The following is a 20,465-nucleotide window of genomic DNA, read 5'->3' as shown; positions in this document are numbered from 1 at the left end:
CTGGCTTCCTACCCCCCTCACCCGTGGACTGAGACCATAGAGTGACTCACAGCAGTGAGCTACAAGTCCACGCATATCCAGGCTTAGGGACCTAAGTCTACAGAGACCCAGTGCAGAACACAAGCTGCCGAGGAGTACCACATACAAAAGGGCACCCAGGAGAAAAAAAAAAAAAAAAAAAACAGAGAAAGAGAGGGACCTGTGATAGACAGGCTCGTAAGAAACAGTTATGCCCTAACTCAATCTGGTTTCTGTCATCTGTCAGCTGGACACCTAAAGGCAAATCAGACTTTGCTCAAGCTACCCACCTTTCAGGATTGACCCTATCTGGCTTCCTGGGGCAGCATACTATATAAGGCAAAGAACTGGAGGCAGAAAACCTCACAGAAAAAAAAAGGGGGGGGGGGCAGGGAGGTTAAAGCTAAACTGCTATAAGAAAGGATGGGTACCAGAACTAAAAAGTGTGAGGAAAACAAGGCATTGAGTGAGGACGAAATTTTAAACAAATCACAAGAGATAGGGAGAAAAGTCTGCAGAGAAATAAATAGAACAGATCAAGTTTCCTGGAGAAGGAACAGAGGAAAGGAAGCTCTCTCAAGGTGAAATAATTGCACAAAAAACACAATAGTAAAAATTGCACCACATATCCAGGGCAAGAATCAGATGAAGAAGAGCTGAGAAAATCTGAACAGCTAAACACAGATTATTCTAAAGGTCTAGAATAAGTTAGACCAAGCATCAAAAAAGAGTCTTAACACAAAGTCAATCAACAATAAAACCCCAGACAAGAGGGAGAAATGGACATTCTGAGTCAACTCATCAAGATAACCAGAAGCCTAGATATCAACAAAATACTACAAGCCATAATAAGAAACAGGACAATTTGGCTCAGTCAGGGGAACAAATTTAACTTCAGAGGAGACGCAAAAGTTGAAACAACTAATCATAGATGTTCAAACAAATCTCCTAAATCAATTCAAGGAGATGAAGGAAAATATGCATACAGAGATAGAGGATATTAAGAATACAACGTGTGAGCATAAAGAAGAATTTGAAAGTATAAAAAGAAACAGCAGAAATTGTTGGGATGAAAGGCACAATAGTAGAGATTAAAAATACTCTAGAGGCATAAAACTAGAAGACAAGACAATCGAAATTATACACTCAGAAGAAGGAATAGAAAAATTGAACAGTGTCTAAGGGATTTGAGTTACAACATGAAGTACACATACATACATGTTATGGGTGTCCCAGAAGGAGAAGAGAAGAGAAACGGGGCAAAAAAGAATGTCTGAGGAAATAATGGCCAAAAACTTCCCAACTCTTATGAAAGACATAAATATACATGTCCAAGAAGTTCAATGTACTCCAAACAGTATACATCCTAATAGACCTACTCCAAGACACATACTAAGCAGAATGTCAAATGCCAAAGATAGAGAGAATTCTGAAAGCAGCAAGAGAAAAATGATTCATCACATACAAGGGATCCTCAATAAGACTAAAGTACCAATTTCTGATAAGAAACCATGAAGGCAAGAAGGCAGTGACACGATATATTTAAGGTACTGAAAGAGAAAAACTGCCAGCCAAAAATTCTTTATCTAGCAAAACCGTCCTTCAGAAATGATGGAGAGTTTACTATATTCACAGATAAACAGAAACTGAGACAGTCTGTCAACAGAAGAGCTGTCCTACAAAAACTACTAAAGAGAGTTCTGCAGGTTGAAAGGAAAAGACAAGAGAGAGTGGCTTGGAGCAGTGTGAAGAAATGAAGATCATCAGTAAGGGTAACTAAAAGGGTTAATGCAAACCCCAATAGTACTGTATCCTCAATATACAACTCTATTCTTTAATTCCTGTAAGAATCAGAATACAGTTGAACAAGAAAAGGCATATTTACTGATAAGACATGCAAAATATAAAGTGGTAAAATGGGACAAACATAACATAAAGAAGGGAAACAGGGATGTGGGAGCAGAGAACATGTATGCTATTGAAGCTAAGTTGGTATCTTTTCAAATTAGTAGATTATAGATGTAGGTTGTATAATATAAACCCCAGGATAAGGAAAAGAAAGTATTTTTAAAATATACAGAAAGAGAAATGAGAAAGGGATCAGGCAGAAACGTCACGAATGATTATCTATACAGAAAAGGAGACTGCAACAAAAAAAAAAAAGAGAGACAAAAAAGCTACAACATCTAAAAACCAAAGAACAAAATGGCTGATGTATAGACTTTATAGTAATAACACTGAATGTTAATGGATTAAACTCCCTGATCAAAAGACACAGATTAACAGAATGGGTAAAAAGGTGTGATCAAACTGTATGCTGTTTACTGAAAACTCACCTTAGACACAAAGACACAAATAGGTTGAAAGTCAAAGGATATTCCATGCAAATATTAAACCAAAACAAAAGCCAGGGTAGCTGTACTAATATTGAACAAAATAGACTTAAAGTCAAAAGCAGTTATAAGAGACAGAGAAGGACACTCTATATTAATAGAAGGGGCAATCTACCAAGAAGAAATAACAATCATAAATACTTATGCACCTAACCACTGTGCCCTAAAATACATGAGGCAAACACTGGCATAACTGAAGGGAGAAATAGACACCTCGACAATAACACTTGGAGACTTCGATACACCACTCTCAACAACAGACAGAATATCTAGACTGAAGGTCAATATGGTAACACAGAACATGAATAATAGGATAAGCAAACTAGACCTAGCAGACATACACAGAACACTGCACCCCCAAACAACAGGATGTATATTCTTCTGAAGTACACATGGATCATCCTCCAGGATAGACCTCATGTTGAGTCACAAAACAAGTTTTAATAAATTTAGAAAGATAAAAATCATACATAGTGTCTTCTCTGACCATAATGGAATGAAGCCAGAAAACAATAACACATACAGAACTGGAAAATCCACAACTATATGGAAGTTAAATAACACTCTTTTAAACAATCAGTGTATCAAACAAGAAATTGCAAGGGAAATTAATAACTATCTTGAGACAAATGAAGAGAACACAATATATCAAAATGTATGGGATGAAGAGAAAGCAGTGCAGAGAGGGAAATTTATAGCCCTAAATGCTTTCGTTAAAAAAGGAAAAAAGCTGAAATCAAAGACCAAACTGCACACCTGGAGGAACCGTGAAGAAAAAGATCAAACTAACCCCACAGTAAGCAGAAGGAAAGAAATAACAAAGATAAGGTAGAAATAAATGAAATAGAGAATTAAAAATAGAGATATTTAACAAAACCAAAAGTTGGTCATTTGAAAAGATCACTAAAATTGACAAACACTTAGCTAGACTAACCAAGAAAACAATAGAGAAGATGCAAATAAATAAAATCAGAAACGAAAGAGGGGATATTACTACTGAGCCCACAGAAATAAAAAGGATTATAAGAGGATACTATGAACAACTGTATGCCAACAAACTAGACAACCTGGATGGAATGGACAAATTCCTAAAAACACACATGAACAACCTATATTGACTCTACAATAAATCAAACACTTCAACAGACCAATTACAAGTAAAGAGATAGAATCAATCATCAAAAACCTCCCAACAAAGAGAAGCCCAGGAACAGATGGGTTCACAGGTGAATTCTACCAAATATTCCAAGAAAAATTAACACCAATCCTGTTCAAATTCTTCCAAAAAATTGAAGAGGGAATACTACCTAAATCATTCTATAAGGCCAACATTACCCTAATATCAAAGCCAAATAAAGATAAAACAAGAAAAGAAAATTACAAATTTCTCTTATGAATATAGATGCAAAAATCCTCAACAAAATACTTGCAAATTGAATCCAACAGTACATCAAAAGACTTGTACACCATGATGAAGTGGCTTCTATCCCAGGTATTCAAGGGTGATTCAACATAAAAAAAAAAAATCAAGTAATGTATATACATTATAGCAACAAAACGAAGGGAAAAAAACCCACATGATCGTCTCAATTGTCACAGAAATGGCATTTAATAACATTCAGCATCCTTTCTTAATAACAAGTTGGAATCAACCCAAGAGTCCATCAACAGATAAATGGATAAACAAAATGTGGTATATACATACAATGGAATATTATTCAGGTGTAAGAAGGAATGAAGTCCTGATGCATGCGACAATATGGATGAACCTCGAGGACATTATGCTGAGTGAAATAAGTCAGACACAAAAGGACAAATATTGTATGATCTCACTGATATGACCTAATTATAATAAGCAAATTCATAGAGTTAGAATCTAGAATATGGGTCACCAGGGGATAGATCGAGTAGAGAATGGGGAGCTGATGCTTAATTTGTACTGAATTTCTACACAGGTTGATGGTAAAGGTTTGGAAACAGATGGTGGTGATGTCAGCACATCATTGTGGGTATAATTAACAGTGCTGAATTAGGTATGCGAATGTGGTTGAAAGGGGAAGTTTAGCATCGTGTATGTTACTAGAATAGAAATTAGAGGATAAAACATGGGACAGTATAACACAATCAACACTGTTGTGGATGATGGACTGTGGTTAATAGTACAAGTATAAGAATACTCTTTCATTAATTACAACCAATGTATGACACTAATACAAGGTGTTAATAATAGGGTGGCATATGGGAAAACATGCACCTGATGTAAACTATGGATTGTTGTTAATAGTACTATTTTAATATGCTTTCATCAACTGTAAAAAAGACACCACATTAATGTAGTGCCAACAATAGGGAGGAATATGGGAACTTTGTGCTTTTTCCATTACTTTTCTGTAAACTTACAACTCCTCTATTAAAAATACAATAATATTTTTTAAAACAGTATGCTAAGTGAAAGCAACCAGAAACAAAAAGGTCTATATAATGTATGATTCCATTTATATAAAATGCAAATATAAATAAATCTATAGAGACAGGAATAGATTAGTGATTATGTAGGAATAGGGAGGGACAAGGGATTGAGAGGAAACTGCTGAGCGGTAGGGGTTTTTCTTCCTGGAATAATGACAATGTTTTAAAGTAGATTGCAGTGATGAACACACAACTCTGTGAATATACTAAAAGCCATTGATTGTACACTTTGGATGGATTACATGGTATGTGAATACTTCTCAATAAGACTGCTTTAAATAAAAAAAAATACCACAACAAGACATGAGTTTTTAATCCACCAGATTGGCAAAAAATAAAGTCTGACAATACCAATTATTGTGCAAGAAGCAGATCAACAGGAGCAACCATACACTGCAGGTGGGAGAATAAACTGGCAAACCCTATGGAACAACCGGTCATTTACTTGAAAGTGGAACATTCACATTCTCTACATACCAGCAACTCCACACCTAGGAATATATCCTGGAAAATGACTCCACATGTCAAGAGAAGACTTACAAAAATGAATATTTAGAACAGCCCTATTCTTAAAAGCAAAAACAAAACAACAAAAATATGGAAACAACCCAAATGTTAATTAGCAGAATAAATAAAAATAAATACTATAATTTAGTTTTGTATAAAATATTTAAGCAGTCATACTAAACACAATATGTCAGTTCCACTAATATATCTAGCAAACGTTATACAGAGGACTTTTCACCTTGTTTCGCTTGGCCTTCATTTGGGCTTTCGCTAACAGAGCATATGTGGTTATCTCAGGCTTACTCAAAGAGATTGCGTTTAAGACTTGAATGGCCTTGTCATGGTTTTCACAAAATGAATAAATGAGTGCTTGCTGTACAGGACTAAACTCAATGAGACCTAGAAGGAAATGAAAAGTTTATCCATGTTTTGTGGCACCTTTGTCACTTATCTAGGATTGAGAATATAATGATATTAAGGAATTCAAGCAATTCAATAATCTTATTCTGTATTACAAATTAAATCAATATTCTACTAAAATCCATTTACTACCCAAAACAATAAGACATTCCAATTACAAACAGAAAAATAAAATTGGAAGCCTCTTTCCTATCATAATCTCTCTTACACAATTTACATTATGAATTATCTTACTAATTGATAATGCACATGTGAAAATGAACCCTCATACTATCTATATAGAGCTATTGCAAACAGTATTTAGAAGTTTTCTTAAGTTAAGACAATTATAATTTTTCTATTAATTATATTTACCTTTGTTCATTTCTGCAACTTGATAAATAGTGAATTTTGCAAGATCATAACATCTCATTGTAAGCAAATATTGTCCTCTGAAAGAAATAATAGCTTCCTGATTTTAAATGGTTAAAAATATTTTTCTAAAATAAACGTTCTTATAACAGTTATTAAAATATTGCCATTAAAATATATTCATTCATATGTACATTTGTATATAAACAAAAACAATATGAAGATTGTAGACATTTCATATAATCCAAATAGACCAATTAGCCTGGTGATGTGGTAAGAAAACAATTTAGGAAATATGATATTGAAAGAAAATAACTCAAATATCTTTTTGTAACTATCTGTATTTAAAATGTTCTACTCTATTGTTGAGAAATTATTAAAAGATAAACAAAGTCCAAGGTACATGAGAAGGGGGAAGTATTTTCATTATCAGAAAGCATTGCTTATCAGAAAGCATTGCTGCATACCATTTCCCCAGATTTATAAATTCTCAAAAGTTATAACATATTTTTGGTAGTGATGACTCATAACTTCCAAGGGTGCCTTTATACCGAGCTCTAAATATTGCATTTGAAATACAAATCAGTGTGTCTTGTTTTTCCCCATAGAATTAGCTGAGGTTTATATTTGGCACCCATTTGTGGACACAAAACAACTGTTCGATATATGTTAACTATATAACCAGTAAACTAAAGAAGCCTTTAAGAACTTAAACACTAGACAGTTATGCTTCAATGCAGGGACAGAACAAAGGGAAAGACCTGGTTACCTTATGTTTTAAATCACCTTAAAGTTTAACAAAAATGATAACTACCTCTGGCTTATAGTTGAGAGAGTGCCATTGCTGGGAAATTAAGCATAAAACAAGGAGATTAGAAGACTCAAGAGACAACTAAACATCCCAATAACTAGCTCAGTTGCTAAATTATTCCAAAAAGAATTCTATTTATATGCTCATACCTTATTATATATAATTGGATTCCATCTGGCTGAAGGTGGATAGCACGAGATAAATCTTTTACTGCCTGTTTCAATTTATGTAACTGTTGAGTGATAAACAGAAACTTAGCTCATGATAACACTGATTGCTTCCTTTATGATGTTTATTCCCTCCCATCCTTTTTATTCGCTCCTACCCTTCACTACAGAAATTTTGCAGGAACATCTCCTAATACACGTTTTTATTTTTTAAAGATCATCAAAACAACCATTATACAGATAAGTTAAAAAAAAAAAAAAAAAAAGTGGTTATGATGCAGTCTTTGGGGATTTTTTAATCATTTATCTTTTATTTTGAAGAATGATTCCACATACATAATATATTTTTACATAAATGTGTTTGTATCATACATTCTGGTTGGAGTATGTGTGTACATTTCTCTTTTCCTTTTTTATTCGCTTTCCGTTGTTGCTCCCTCAACCATATCACCCTTTTCAGCAAACTTCACCCATGCATGTGAAGGAGACTGAAATAAAACATAAAAGTCAATTCCTCTTAAAAATAAGTGGGAAAAACAAGCATGTACCCAAATTAATGAGTAAATGAATGAATGAATGAATGAAGAAACAAAACACAATAATAATTAAGAAAGATTCACTTAACCTCAACATATAATGAAAAGTAAACATTTATTCTTTCCATAATACCAGTCTTAGAAGCATAATCAGGTTGTACAAATTTGAGGGCAAAAACCAAATACCATTGAGGGTACCACAAAAGAAGGACTGCACAGAACAGAGCAAAATTAACCTGGGATGACCAACCACTCTTCTTATGATGACATGATGACGCAAAGTGGAGAATGCACAAAACTAATTTGTGCATGGAATTAGCCTGTACATGTTTGAAGAAGATAGTGAGTGGAGTCAAAAAAAGAAACTCAAAAGCAGTAAGTTTGAGATTTGTGTAAATAAATTTGAGAACGATGGAACTTCAGTTCTGTTGCTTCTTAAGCTCACCTTCCTCAGATTGGTTGTGTGAGCCCTGGGCCAAGGGCCTTCCCCAAGTACCTTGAAGATTGTGCACACAGCAGCTTGCATGACCTAGGTCAGTTAAGGTTTGACCTATTCTCCTTGTAGGATCAGTCCTCTGGTACTAAATGTAATCTATAGCTTACCTCCCTCTTGAAACTACCTCCTTCCCTGAAACTCCCTTAGATGCCATTATCTACAAGATAACCTATAATCCTCACCTCTTCCCTGTTGACTATGATCCTATGTTCACAGGACCCCCCTCCCTCCTGCTCCTGCACATATGCTGTCATGCCCATTGGAATGTCTTTGTCCTAACCCTAAACCACTCCCTGGCAGAGTATCTTCACGTTAACCTCTGAACCCACTGCCATCCAGAGCAGCTCCTGAATCCAAGGCAACATGACCGACTTCCATTTCCTTAGTAAGTAAGCCCTGAATAAAAGTTCATGTCTCAGAAACTGCCTGGAGTCTTCTTTAGTCCTTCAACTGCAAAAGCCCCCTTGGGCAGTGACATTGGTATAATTAAGAAATCATCCAGTCATATGTCCACAAATGCTCCACCTGTTCTACAACCATACATATCCATGCATTGAAGAAATCCTGGACTGGAAAGAGATGGAGGCTCACTCTCTGATCTTTCCAAGATGCCCTGGGATTGGAATCCTCAGGTAGCCTTAAGTAGATTCACCTTATAGGCTGGACCCATGTAGTAGGAGTACGTATTCTTCTATATACACCCACACTGTTAGACTTGTGATTGTTTTATTTACCTGGAATCACATCATACACACTTTACACTCTTCCAAATCTTGTTTTTCTTACTCAAAAATGTCCCTCCAAGTCAGCTGGCATAGCTCTAATTTATTCTTTTAATTGACACCATAATAGTCCTTGGTGTGAACTCCCCCAATTTATTCAACCATTACTATGTAGAGATTTTGCCTCTCAGAACGAGTCTTTAAATATATTTCTTTATACACTGCTATCAGGTTGTTGTTTGGTTTCTTTGGGTGCTCAGGTGAACTCCCAATACCCCCAGATGGCCTCAGCTTCATCAACAGGGGCTTGTGCAAAAGGCCCAGAACACGTTGCATATCTTCCCCAAAAGGAGTCAAGAGCAAATTTTCCTGGGGTCACCTCCATGATCATGAGGGTAAGGACTTTGATAAGAACTAATCTATGCTTCCTCCATTTTATACATGGGGCTTGAGGGGACACCCCAAACACCCACCCCTTTCTGGAAGCCTATCTTGTTGGAAGGATCAGTTATGAGTACACTGAAATCACCAAGAATTAAAGTCACCCTTTTCTCCTACCCTCTGCTCTCCCATAAAGTTTTGTGTGTCCCTTATTCTACCCTATCTTCCATTCCTCCCCAACTCCTAAAACCATTTCTTAATGTTTCTGGAATTATGTCCATAACTGAAAAAAAACCCATCCTCAACATTTCTTTCAAATATTTCTTTTACCTTTATTCTCAACTGAAAATTGGCTCTCTCCCGAGGACCCTGCTTCCTATAATGCTCTCAAGAGGTGGTTGCTTTTTCTCCCACATCCTTCAAACTGGAAGTGGGACCACTATCCTCCTTTCCTTCCTTCCAAACCTCCCTTTAAAAAGTTTTGAATTTCAAGTCATCAGAATATATCACCTAAAACCTCATACTTTTGCTGTCATCAATCATCTGAGCACTCCTCATTTCTCAATTATTTTGGTTTCTGGCTCACAGAACGCTACTCCTGCCTTAATTTTTGGTGATTTCAGCATATTCATAAGTGATCTTTACAACAATCTAGGCTTTCAGTTGCTCGAACTCTTCTCCTCCATTGATCTTGCCCTTCACTCTTCCTCAGCCATTCATCATAGAGGTCACATCCTGGACCTTGTCATCCCAATACTTCATTGAGACTTTCTAGCAAGACTGCAGAAATGTTATGGGCTGGTTACTTCTGTGTGTTCCCATTCTTCTCCTTTCTGAGTGAGAGCATGTATTGTGACCATCCTTTTCCTGTAATACCAGTGGTCATTTTGCTGGTCTTTTTACTACACAGGTCTTCATATTAAGATAACTGGTCGTCTTCCTTCATTAGTCTTCATATTAAGAGAAAACCAATGGAGACTGACATATACTGAGCCATGAACCACCCTTATCTTTATACATCTAAACCTGCAGTATATTACCCAGAGATCTTGGTCTTTGAACTTGAAAGTTGTGACAGATTAGTACTTTCAGATCATTAACCTTGAGTAGAAAGTGAGTGTGTTTTGCTTACAGCAGAAAAATGAGTCAAAGACTTTCTGAATAAAAAGATACAGTGGGAGTCATTTATACTGTTCACCAAATGCATAGAGCTCTCCACCTTTCAGGAACACAGTAAGATTTTACTTCCTGGCCCCCCAGGACAGAAGCATGTGTTGTTTCCGAGGCAGAGACTTTAACTGTGGGTGAAAAGACCTTCCTGCTTCCCCTTTTCCATTCCATGACAACTGGCAATGTTCTCACAGTAGCTGTTCCATCAGCCTGGGTCCTGAAATGTGGACAGTGCAGTGCAGAACCTCCAGCGAGCCCTCAGTGAACATGTAGTGTGAGCAAGAACTAGACCTTTCTTATTTCAACACTGCCATTTTGAGGTTGATTTTTACCACAGCATCACCTAGCTCACCTGACTGAAGCCAGTGTGACTAAATTAGTGTGACCACTTGTAGGAAATGAGGACAGAAAGGTAACGAGGAGCAGTTCATGTGGAGTCTTGCAGGCCTTTGGAAGGGTTTGGCTTTTATTCTGAGTGCAAAGGGAAACTATTGAAGGGCTTTGAGCAAGGAAGTAAAATAATCTGGCCTATGTTTTAACAGGATCACTGTGGCTTGTGTGTTGAAAATCCACTGAAGAGGAGTAATGAGCAGAAGCAAGATACAAAACTAGGAGGCTACTGCGATAATCCTGGAGAGAAAAGATGGTGTCCTGGACAGGCTGGGTAGTAGTAGCGTGGTGAAAAGAGGTATTTACTTTGAAGGGTAGAGACAACAGTTAACAGTGGTTATCTCTGAGAGGGCAGATTTAGTTGGAATCAGTGGACTTTCACTGTTTATTGTATTGCTTGAATTTGTTACACTAAGGACATTTTACATTCATATATTTTTGAATTTAAATAACTTACAAAAATTTTAAAAATTAAAGGAAAGTATAAACACACACATGCAAAAAAAAAAAAACCCACTGGACAGACACCAGATAGTTAACAATAGCTATCTCTAGAGAATGAAATGGATGCTTTTTAATTTATTCTTATTTGCATACATATATTACCTACAACAAGCACTAACTGGTTTTGCACTAAGGAAAATACAGATATTAAAAACAAAAAAATGAAACATGAAAATGCATAGCTCATATGTAGAGGTTTTATAATTGTGTAATTATAGTTAACTATATTTGCTTTATAGTTATAACTTATAAATGCAATAGCCTCTGCAATTAGCTGAAGTAAAGAACACATTAATACTCAGAAAAATACTTTTTTAAATTTAGGTTCTCAAACCTTAAATACCTTATGATAGCTTTCTGCTCGACAAATATAGCTCTTAATACATAAAGGATCCATTCTAATAGCTTCAGAAAACTGCCAAATGGCATCAGTGTAGTTATCCAGGTACAGTAGATGTATGAGACCAATATTTATATAAGCCAATGGTAGCGTTCTAAAAAAAATTAGAAAGCAAAATCTTTTTATAGTTTTAATCATTCCAAATATTCTCCAGTCATGAGTGAACATAATGAAATACATACATCAATATACATCAGGGATTTCTTTCAATGTTTAATTAAAACAGAATAAAGCAGTTAACTACTCTTAAAAATTACAAACACCTTTTTAAAATCCTTGATAGAGAATTAACATTGGATAGTCTGTGCTAGGAACAGAATTTCTGAAGCTTCCTGGACTGTTACTATACTTGACTCTTCCTTGACTCAATCTTGACTTATCTTGAAATACAAGCTTAGTTTTTCTCACCTCAAAAGTCTTTGCCTTGGGCTGTCTTCCCCTTGACTAACAGTGAGAAATAGCAAGAAACAATAACATTTTAGAGGTTGGTGGGCTGGGGTTAAAAATCCTCTCCACATAGATATTAACCAAGCTGCTTTTATGTCTCAAATAGACATTATTTTTCTCTCTTAGAGTCAAACAATTTTCAGTATAAAAACAACTTAGAAATTACCTTGCTCCATGAAGCCATTTTAAAATAAAGAAACTACACATCCCATAGCTAAATTGCATAGAACCCCTGATGCTTTGTCTAAAAGACATCAAAGTTCCTGTGACCTACTTTCTGACTCTTTGCAACTGCAACTCCTCTACTCTTCTTTTCCTTTCTCATTCAAACATGTCCAAAAAAAAAAAAAAAACGTGGTCATTACAGAGCCATGCTCCAAGACTTTCCTGAGACAAGTTCAAAGTTTACCTTTGATAAGCTCAGTAAACAGCCTTCTACTGGTATGATCTTTTCCTTTTTCTAATACCTTCTATTTTGATGAGTACTTCATGGAAAGAAGGGAAATTGTTATAATTAAATTATATGTTTTACAGCCTAGCTTTCTGACTACAGTGTGTAACTTTCAGTCTGTGTTTCTTCCGGAACTTATGTTCTAAATGGTATTGGCTTTTGTCTTTTGCTTCACTAAACAAAATGAAGTCATATGTTCTAAATAGAGGTTTCCTCCTGTGAAGTCATATGTTGTATAGAGCAATGATATATCAAGCAGAATATTTTGTCACTATTTCAAAACTTTATGGTAGTTTCCCATGAAGCTATCTTCAAAAAGCTCTAGTGTGGGCAACCCAAGATACTCTTTATAACCTGTTCATTTGTTACCCTTGAATTTAATACCTCCCTTCAAACCCATTCTATCTCTAAAATTTGCAAAAGCATTTAAGGTCAACAGATATTGATAACAGGTCTAATTGTAGAATGACTTTATAGCTGCTTCACTGATCAATGATGATGGAAAACACCTTCTTTCATTTCAATTTTTTCTTAATTTTATACAAAAGTGAAGTCAGTAACTATGAAAAGGAAAACGTACCTTTCTAGAGAAATAACAGTTTCAAAGTCACACATTGCCAGCAACCAATTTTTTAGATCTGCATAAAGTATGCCTCGATGTAGAAAACAACCAAGATTCTCATAGCCATCATTTATGAGAGCTTAAAAATAAAAGCATATGTCTTATTCAGGTTCAGAAAAAACATACCTGAATTATATTTTAGTCTCTACTCTTCCTATTGTCTACCTTTCTTTTTAAAATTTACATAAAATAAAACATATCTATAATGACTACAGTTATTTAGTGAGTGAAAAATAGTATGGTACATCAAAACATATTTGTTTCAGTCACAGTGAGGCTATTATGGCTCACAAATTCATTAGGGCTGGAAGAAAACCTTATGATAATCTAATACACTCCACTCACTTTACAGATGAGATTAAGGTTCTAAGGGGCTAAGTACATTGTACATGATCATGATGCAAGTGAATGGTAACAATGGGTTCAGATTTAACTCTGTGCCAGTTTGGATATATTATGTCCCCCAAGAAAAAGCCATGATCTTTTAATCCAATCTCACAGGATATTTGGGATTAGGTTGTTTCCATGGAGATGTGAGCCTCCCAACTGTGAGTGACACCTTTGGTTAGGGTGTGACTTCTGATTGAATGTTTCCATGGAGGTGTGGCCCCGCCCATTCAATGTGGGTCTTGATTAGTTCACTGGAGCCCTATAAAAGCTCACAAAGAGAAGGACCTGAGAGAAGCTGAAGCTTAGAGACATTTTGGAGATGGCCATTGAAAGCAGACTTTTGTTATTCCAGAGTTTGCCTGGGAGAAACTAAGAGAACACCCCCAGATGCCTAAAGAGAAAGCGAAAAAGCCATTTTGAAACACAACCTGGGAGCAAAGGAAGAAGATGCCAGCCACGTGCCTTCCCAGACAACAGAAGTGTTCCAGACACCATTGGCATTCTTCAGTGAAGGTACCCTATTGTCAAAGCCTTAATCTGAACATTTTCATGGCCTTCAGATTATAACTTTGTATCCAAATAAACCCCCTTTAAAAAAGCCAATCCATTTCTGGTGGTTTGCATAATGGCAGCATTAGCAAACTGGAACAAACTCTCTATAGTCACATCAGTGGACTGCAGTCTGAAGGGTGTCAATGTTCTTGATGGCCTGTTATTATCAGCAAGATGTTTTCACTGACCAAGTAGCCATCTCTGGTATAAGGCCAGACCGGGACAAGATGACAGAGGTCAAGTTTACATACATAAGCCAGGGTGGGCAGATGCAGAAAGGCTACTCCAAAGCAAACAGAACTTGGAGTCAAGGCAGGCAACTTGACTACACACATTCCAAATAATAGAAGCAAGAGACCAAAAGAACCTCCTCCCAATACTCCAGGTGGGTGACTCTCATCAATAACCAATCTCAAGGCCATCTCATTCCTCCTCACTTACTGATTCCCTTTCACTTTTGAAAACATACTAGAGTATTAGGTGGGTTTCCTATGTCTTCCAAGATTCTCAAGTCTGTTCTGGCATAGGAAGGAAAGTTTTTCCCCAACTGTGCATAATGTTCACAGTCTAGGATGCAAATATTCACAGTGCTGGACTTTGGAAGGGATAACCAGTATAAGCAATGATAATACAGATTAAAGTAAATAACCACCTGAAGGCAGTCTGTCGGGTCAGTTTTCTGTGTGATTGACTAGCAAGGAAAAGTCAGCTGTAGCTCTAGAAAAACAGGAATATTCTTCTTACTGAAAAAAATTAGAATTAATCTCTCTAGGCCTCAGTTTTGTCATCAGCAAAAATGGGGATGGAATTACCTACTTCAGAGTATTATTCTGAATATTTATTTAGATACTCCATATATAGCACTTAGTGCTTGGCAAGTAATAAAATGCACAAAAAATGGTAGATATTATTATTAGTATCATTATAATATTAGAAAATTATCCCAAGGGCCATTTTTGATTGTGGAAGATTAAAATCCTTGGACAGGCCTACAGGAAAGGATTGAGGCTAAGATCAAGTTGGTTTTCTCTGAATAATTAAATAGTAGGGACTTCAAATTATTATGATAACCTGGAAGAGAAGAGGGGAGGAGCCCAAAACTTGTAGAAGAGGGAAATATGAAAAAGAAGCCTCTAGAAAAAGTCCAGGGGTCCAGCTAGATGGAAGCCAGGTGGAAGATGACAGAGCCAGACAAACTCACAGAAATAGAGCTGTTTGGTCTTCAAGTTAAATTAAAGTTAATACACTTTAAGTTGTTTGTGTTCTGTACTTTCTCCTCTAAACTATAAAATGTTTATCAGACTATTACACACAATGGTATGTGTTAATGCTACATTTGGGGATGAAGGAAAAACCTGGGAAAATGCAAAATAGACGGAATGGTAACTACAAGAAGTGAGTGGGTGAGCAAAGATGGAAGATCAAACAGAGTGGAGAATCAAATGACAAGACAATTAGGGTCCTCTCTCCCAAGAAGCCTTGGAAATGGCTGGGAGAACACTGGCTCCTTCAGCACATAGGATGGGATTTGAGTTATTTTATTGGAATATTAAAGGGAAGGGTGATCTCAGAAGGCTAATTGAGTTAGAGGTATTCAAGTAACAATTATCTTAGATTTCATCCACTGAGAAGCTATTTATTCTCTTTGAGGGAGTCTAGCTGTCTCTTAATCTCTGGCTACTACCTGATCTAAGATGATGGAATTCTAGCACTTTACACACAGGATGAGATCATTCATTCAGTTGAAGATGGCAAACTAAGCAACATACCTTCACTGGGAGTGCATTGGTAGAGAGTAAGGAGGAACTGGCTACTTTTAGCTGTGGATTCCTCTACCTACTGAGGATCCTCAAAACCTATTTTTGGTTTTAAGGGTTAAAAAATGTGAATTTGACTAATCTGTGGAATTCATCTATGGAGTATGACACTGCCCACTAGAGTAATTCAATGCCATTTTAGCAAGCTGACTGAAAAATAGACCTGGCTTTCCAGAAAAATCCTCAGAATTCAATATATAGAAAGAAATTTCTTTGATATGATATTCTCCTTGCCACAGTTACACACATACACACACACACACAAAGTGCATATTAGAATCACTTCTAGCTAAACCATAGTAGCTCATAGTAGTATATATAATTATAAATAAATATACATAAGTACATATTTAGTATATAAAATATACATATTACAATAATAATCCCACATTGGTATTCCACTCCATGAAAGTGACCTGTTGAACCTCAGATCAGATTACTGTATATCTGCAGTTGAAGATAAAGTACCTGAAACACTATAATCCTGTAGTGCTCTAGATGGGTTGCTTTTCCTAAATAAGCAGGCTCGAAAATAAAATGCTAACCAGTTATTAGGATCTAAGTGAATTGCAGCTGAAAGATCTTGTGTGGCTTGTTTATAGAAACGCCGTTTAAAATATGCTCTACCTCGGTATGTCCTAAAGAAAAGAAAAAAGTTCATTTTACCATGTAGTGCAAAATATGCATTTCCTCTTTTTGGTAAACATATACAACTAATTTTATATTTAAATAATAATATGTGATTGTTCTTCTTGCTTCTCAAGAGAGTTTAGTCATGATGTTAATAGCAAAAGGATGTAATATTTTAAAAACAAGTCAATTAATTACGTTTTACTATACGCATTGCAAAATTACATGCTTATTAATTGTTTGTTATATATTAATTGCATGCTTATCAATTTATTTTATTTCTTCCATTTCTCAGGAAGGCATTTCAATAAAATAAACACAAGATTTACTTATTTTTATTATTTATTGAGTTCTCAAAATGTGTTATACCAAATTTATACCAAATTTATACCAAATTTATACCAAATTGTTCCTCTTATCTAAAACGACAAAAGAATCCATTGTTCAGGAAATGGGCCCCAGTGAACTACAAGTTGTTGTGGGTTTTTCTCTGGCACTGAAGATACACCCCAAATAAATGGGAGTCTGATTTTTGATGGATGAAAGCTATTACATCAGTTGTGAAATGGGCTCTTTCCCCATTAACTTATTTAAAAATAATCATTGACCTATACCAATTCATGAAAATCTCATTTTCATTTAGTCAACAATATGAAGGAAGTCAACTTTTAAAAATAAAATAGAGGTAACACTTAAGGAAAAACAAGGAGAAGCTACTAGGTTGCCTGCTCTGAAGAAGTTAAAATAAATCCATAGGGAGGATAAGTAGGCATTCAAGAAGGTTATATTATTAAAGCAAGGGTAATTTGGGGAAAAGAGTACAACCCGCAGGTTAATTAGCTAATTAGTCAGCAGACTAATAATAGTGGCCTTCCAAAAGCACAGAGTATCTTGAAACCTAGGATATTTTATCCTGGGGGAAAATACTTTTTCACCACACCTTTTAAGAAATGCTTTATTTATTTTCTAATGAGCAAAACAATGTTATATTTTATTATTTTTAATCAATACTGATTGCAAAAAAATGTCACTATCTTTAAGCATGTATATAATTCAGAACTTTTAAAAATCTTCCAAAAGAATATTTAGTAATAATCTTCATAGCATACCATTAAGTAATGCAATGAATAAGATACAAAACTTGTCAGAATTAGCTATTTCAAAACCCTGGAATCTAATTTTAAAAACTTACAAAAACCAGGGGAACACACATTGAAGTAGAAAATACTGAATTTTGATAAAAGAGCTCTGTGGCATTTTAACTTACCCTGTTACAATCTTCCACTTCTCAGCTTGGGTACAGGAAGCAATATAGACCTTATTTTAAAGAATCATGGTTGTGAGTTTTGACCTGTCTGTTTGCTCCCTGAAGGCCTGGCTCAAAGATTTGCTTTTGTTATGCCTTACTTTGGAGCTTCCTGACGGCTGAGCTGGCTTCCCCCATTTGCCATAAGCATTTAAAGGCAAATGTACTTGGACCAAGGGAATACTAGTCAGGGCAGGCAATAGACATACTGAAAAGCCTGGAAAGGAAGAGACTGAGGAAGGATATACTTAGGGGAAAAAGGCTTTGAAAATGGTCCATGAATTCATGGGAATACGGAAGGCCACATTAAGCCCAGGGCTGGATGCAATGTTCAGAAAAGACCTGAGAAGAAGCTAAGCTCTCCACCTCTACCTGATTTTCAGGTACCACTGCAAGCAGAAGTAAAACCAAGGCAAAGACAGAGATTTAGTTTGGTTTCTTGTTGTTGACTTATTTGTTCTGTTTGTTTGTTTGTTTGTTTCATTTTGGTTTCTGGCACTTAAGGAAATCTCTGTCAAATCACCAGCTGAAACTAAGTTTATGGAATAGGGACTTCAGTGGCCAAACAAGACAAACAATAAAGATTTTACAAAATTAATTCCAAAAAGTCAATAAACAACAACAACAAAAAAAAAAACTTGAACAATAAACAGCAACAACAAACCCTTGAGTGAAGAGAGAATCTAATTTCCAGAGATGCCACAATAAAGTATTCAAAATGTATAATTTTCAACAAAAAAATTGCAAGGCACACAAGGAGACAAGAAAGTAGGGACCATGACAGAAAAAAAAAATGCAATAAAAACAAACTATCCCTGACTAAGCACAGACATTGGACTTACTAGACAAAATTTTAAATCAACCATCTTAAATATGCTCAAACAGCTGAAGGAAACCAAGGGCAAAGAACTAAAGGAATCCAGGAGAATTATGTTCCACCAAATAAGAATATCAACATAGAGATAGAAATAATTTTTAAAAAATAGAAATTCAGGAGTTGAAAAGTACAATAACTAAAATGAAAAATTCTCTACAGTCATACAACAGCATAGTTGAAGCAAGGGAAGAGAAGAATAGTAAATTTGAAGACACATGACCTGAGACTATCCAGTAGGAGGAGCAGAAAAACAATGAATAAAAATGAGCAGAGTTTAAAACACCCATGGAACACCACTTAGTAAACCAACATATTTACAACAGGAGTCCAGGAAGGAGAAGAGAAGGAGAAAGGAGTAGAAAGAATATTTAAAGGAATAATGGCTGAAAACCCTCAAATTGATGAAATACATGAAGCTGCACAACCAAGAAGCTCAATGAATGCCAAGTTGGTTAAACTCAAAGATAATCACTAAGACATAGTAGGATCAAACTATCAAAAGCCAAAGACATAAAAAGAATCTTGAAAGCAGCAAGAGAAAAGCAACTCATCATGTATAAAGAATGCTCAATAAGATTAACAGCTAATTTTTCATTAGAAGCCATGGAGGCCAGAAAGCAGTGGGATGACATAAATAAAGTGTTGCAAGAAAAAATATGTCAACTAGAATTCAATATCTGGGAAAATATCCTACAAAAATGATGAAAAATGAAAGAAATTCCCAAAGGAAAAAAAAACTGAAGGGTTTGTCATTAATGGATCTTATCTACAATTAATGCTAATGGCAGGCCTTCAGGCTGAAATGGAAAACACTGGACAGTAACTCGAAGCCAAAGAACACCAGTAAAGTAACAAATAGGTAAATATAAAAGATAGTAATTTTGTACTTTGAGAGTCTACCTCCTCTTTTTTTTTCCTTAAGGACTTAAAAGACAAATATATAAAACAATAATTATAATAAATATTAATGGGCACACAATGTATAAAGATGTAATTTGGGATGATAACAACATAAAGTGAGGGAGGTATAGCTATATAGGAGCAAAGTTTTTGTACATTACTGAAATTAAGATTATATTAATTCAAATTACATTTTTATAAATTAAAATGTTAATTGTCATTGTTAAGGTAACAACTAAAAAAAAAGAAAAATACAGCCAAAGAAACAGGAAGGAAATCAAAACAGTACACCATAATAAAATCAATTAAACACAAAGGAAGGCTATAATGAAGGAAATGAAGGTCAAAAATATATATATATGACACATGGAAAAGAAATAACATAATGACTTAGTAAGTTCTGCCTTGCAATAATTACATTAAATGTAAATGGATTAAACTCTCCAATTAAAAGGCAGAGATTGGAAGAATGGATGAAAATACATGATTCAACCATAAGCTTTATACAAGTGATTCACCTTAGATCCAAAACACATATAGGTTGAAAATGAAAGGATGGAAAAAGATATTCCATGCAAATAGTAACCAAAAGAGGGCAGAAATGACTACGCTAATGTCACACAAAATAGTCTTTAAGTTAGAAATTGTCATGAGAAAATTACATATTGATAAAAGGGTCAATGTTCTAGTTTGCTAATGCTGCAGAATGCAAAACACCAGAGATGGATTGGCTTTTAT

At 35.4% G+C, this 20,465-nt stretch overlaps 1 protein-coding gene and 1 long non-coding RNA gene across 2 annotated transcripts in view; one reads left to right on the top strand and one right to left on the bottom strand.

Annotated features, from left to right (window-relative positions):
• The window catches only part of LOC119532448, a 116,769-nt gene extending 102,721 nt beyond the window's left edge, over window positions 1-14,048 (top strand). Inside the window, exons 5-6 of the long non-coding RNA XR_005216545.1 lie at window positions 10,984-11,129; window positions 13,998-14,048. This is a non-coding gene — a long non-coding RNA (uncharacterized LOC119532448). The remainder of the gene's footprint in view (window positions 1-10,983; window positions 11,130-13,997) is intronic.
• Window positions 1-20,465, bottom strand: part of TTC6 (tetratricopeptide repeat domain 6) — an 87,016-nt gene that overhangs the window by 52,567 nt on the left and 13,984 nt on the right. The window contains exons 2-6 of the mRNA XM_037834869.1: window positions 13,214-13,334; window positions 11,679-11,829; window positions 7,119-7,201; window positions 6,162-6,238; window positions 5,626-5,786 (exon numbers count right to left, since the gene is read on the bottom strand). Coding sequence (XP_037690797.1) covers window positions 5,626-5,786; window positions 6,162-6,238; window positions 7,119-7,201; window positions 11,679-11,829; window positions 13,214-13,248 — 507 coding nt within the window. The 5' untranslated portion in view covers window positions 13,249-13,334. The remainder of the gene's footprint in view (window positions 1-5,625; window positions 5,787-6,161; window positions 6,239-7,118; window positions 7,202-11,678; window positions 11,830-13,213; window positions 13,335-20,465) is intronic.

This window comes from Choloepus didactylus, chromosome 4 (genome assembly GCF_015220235.1).
Source record: "Choloepus didactylus isolate mChoDid1 chromosome 4, mChoDid1.pri, whole genome shotgun sequence".
NCBI classification, from domain to species: Eukaryota; Metazoa; Chordata; class Mammalia; order Pilosa; family Megalonychidae; genus Choloepus; species Choloepus didactylus.
The sequence above is the reverse complement of the archived record's forward strand: the minus strand, read 5'-3'. Positions and strand labels throughout refer to the sequence as shown.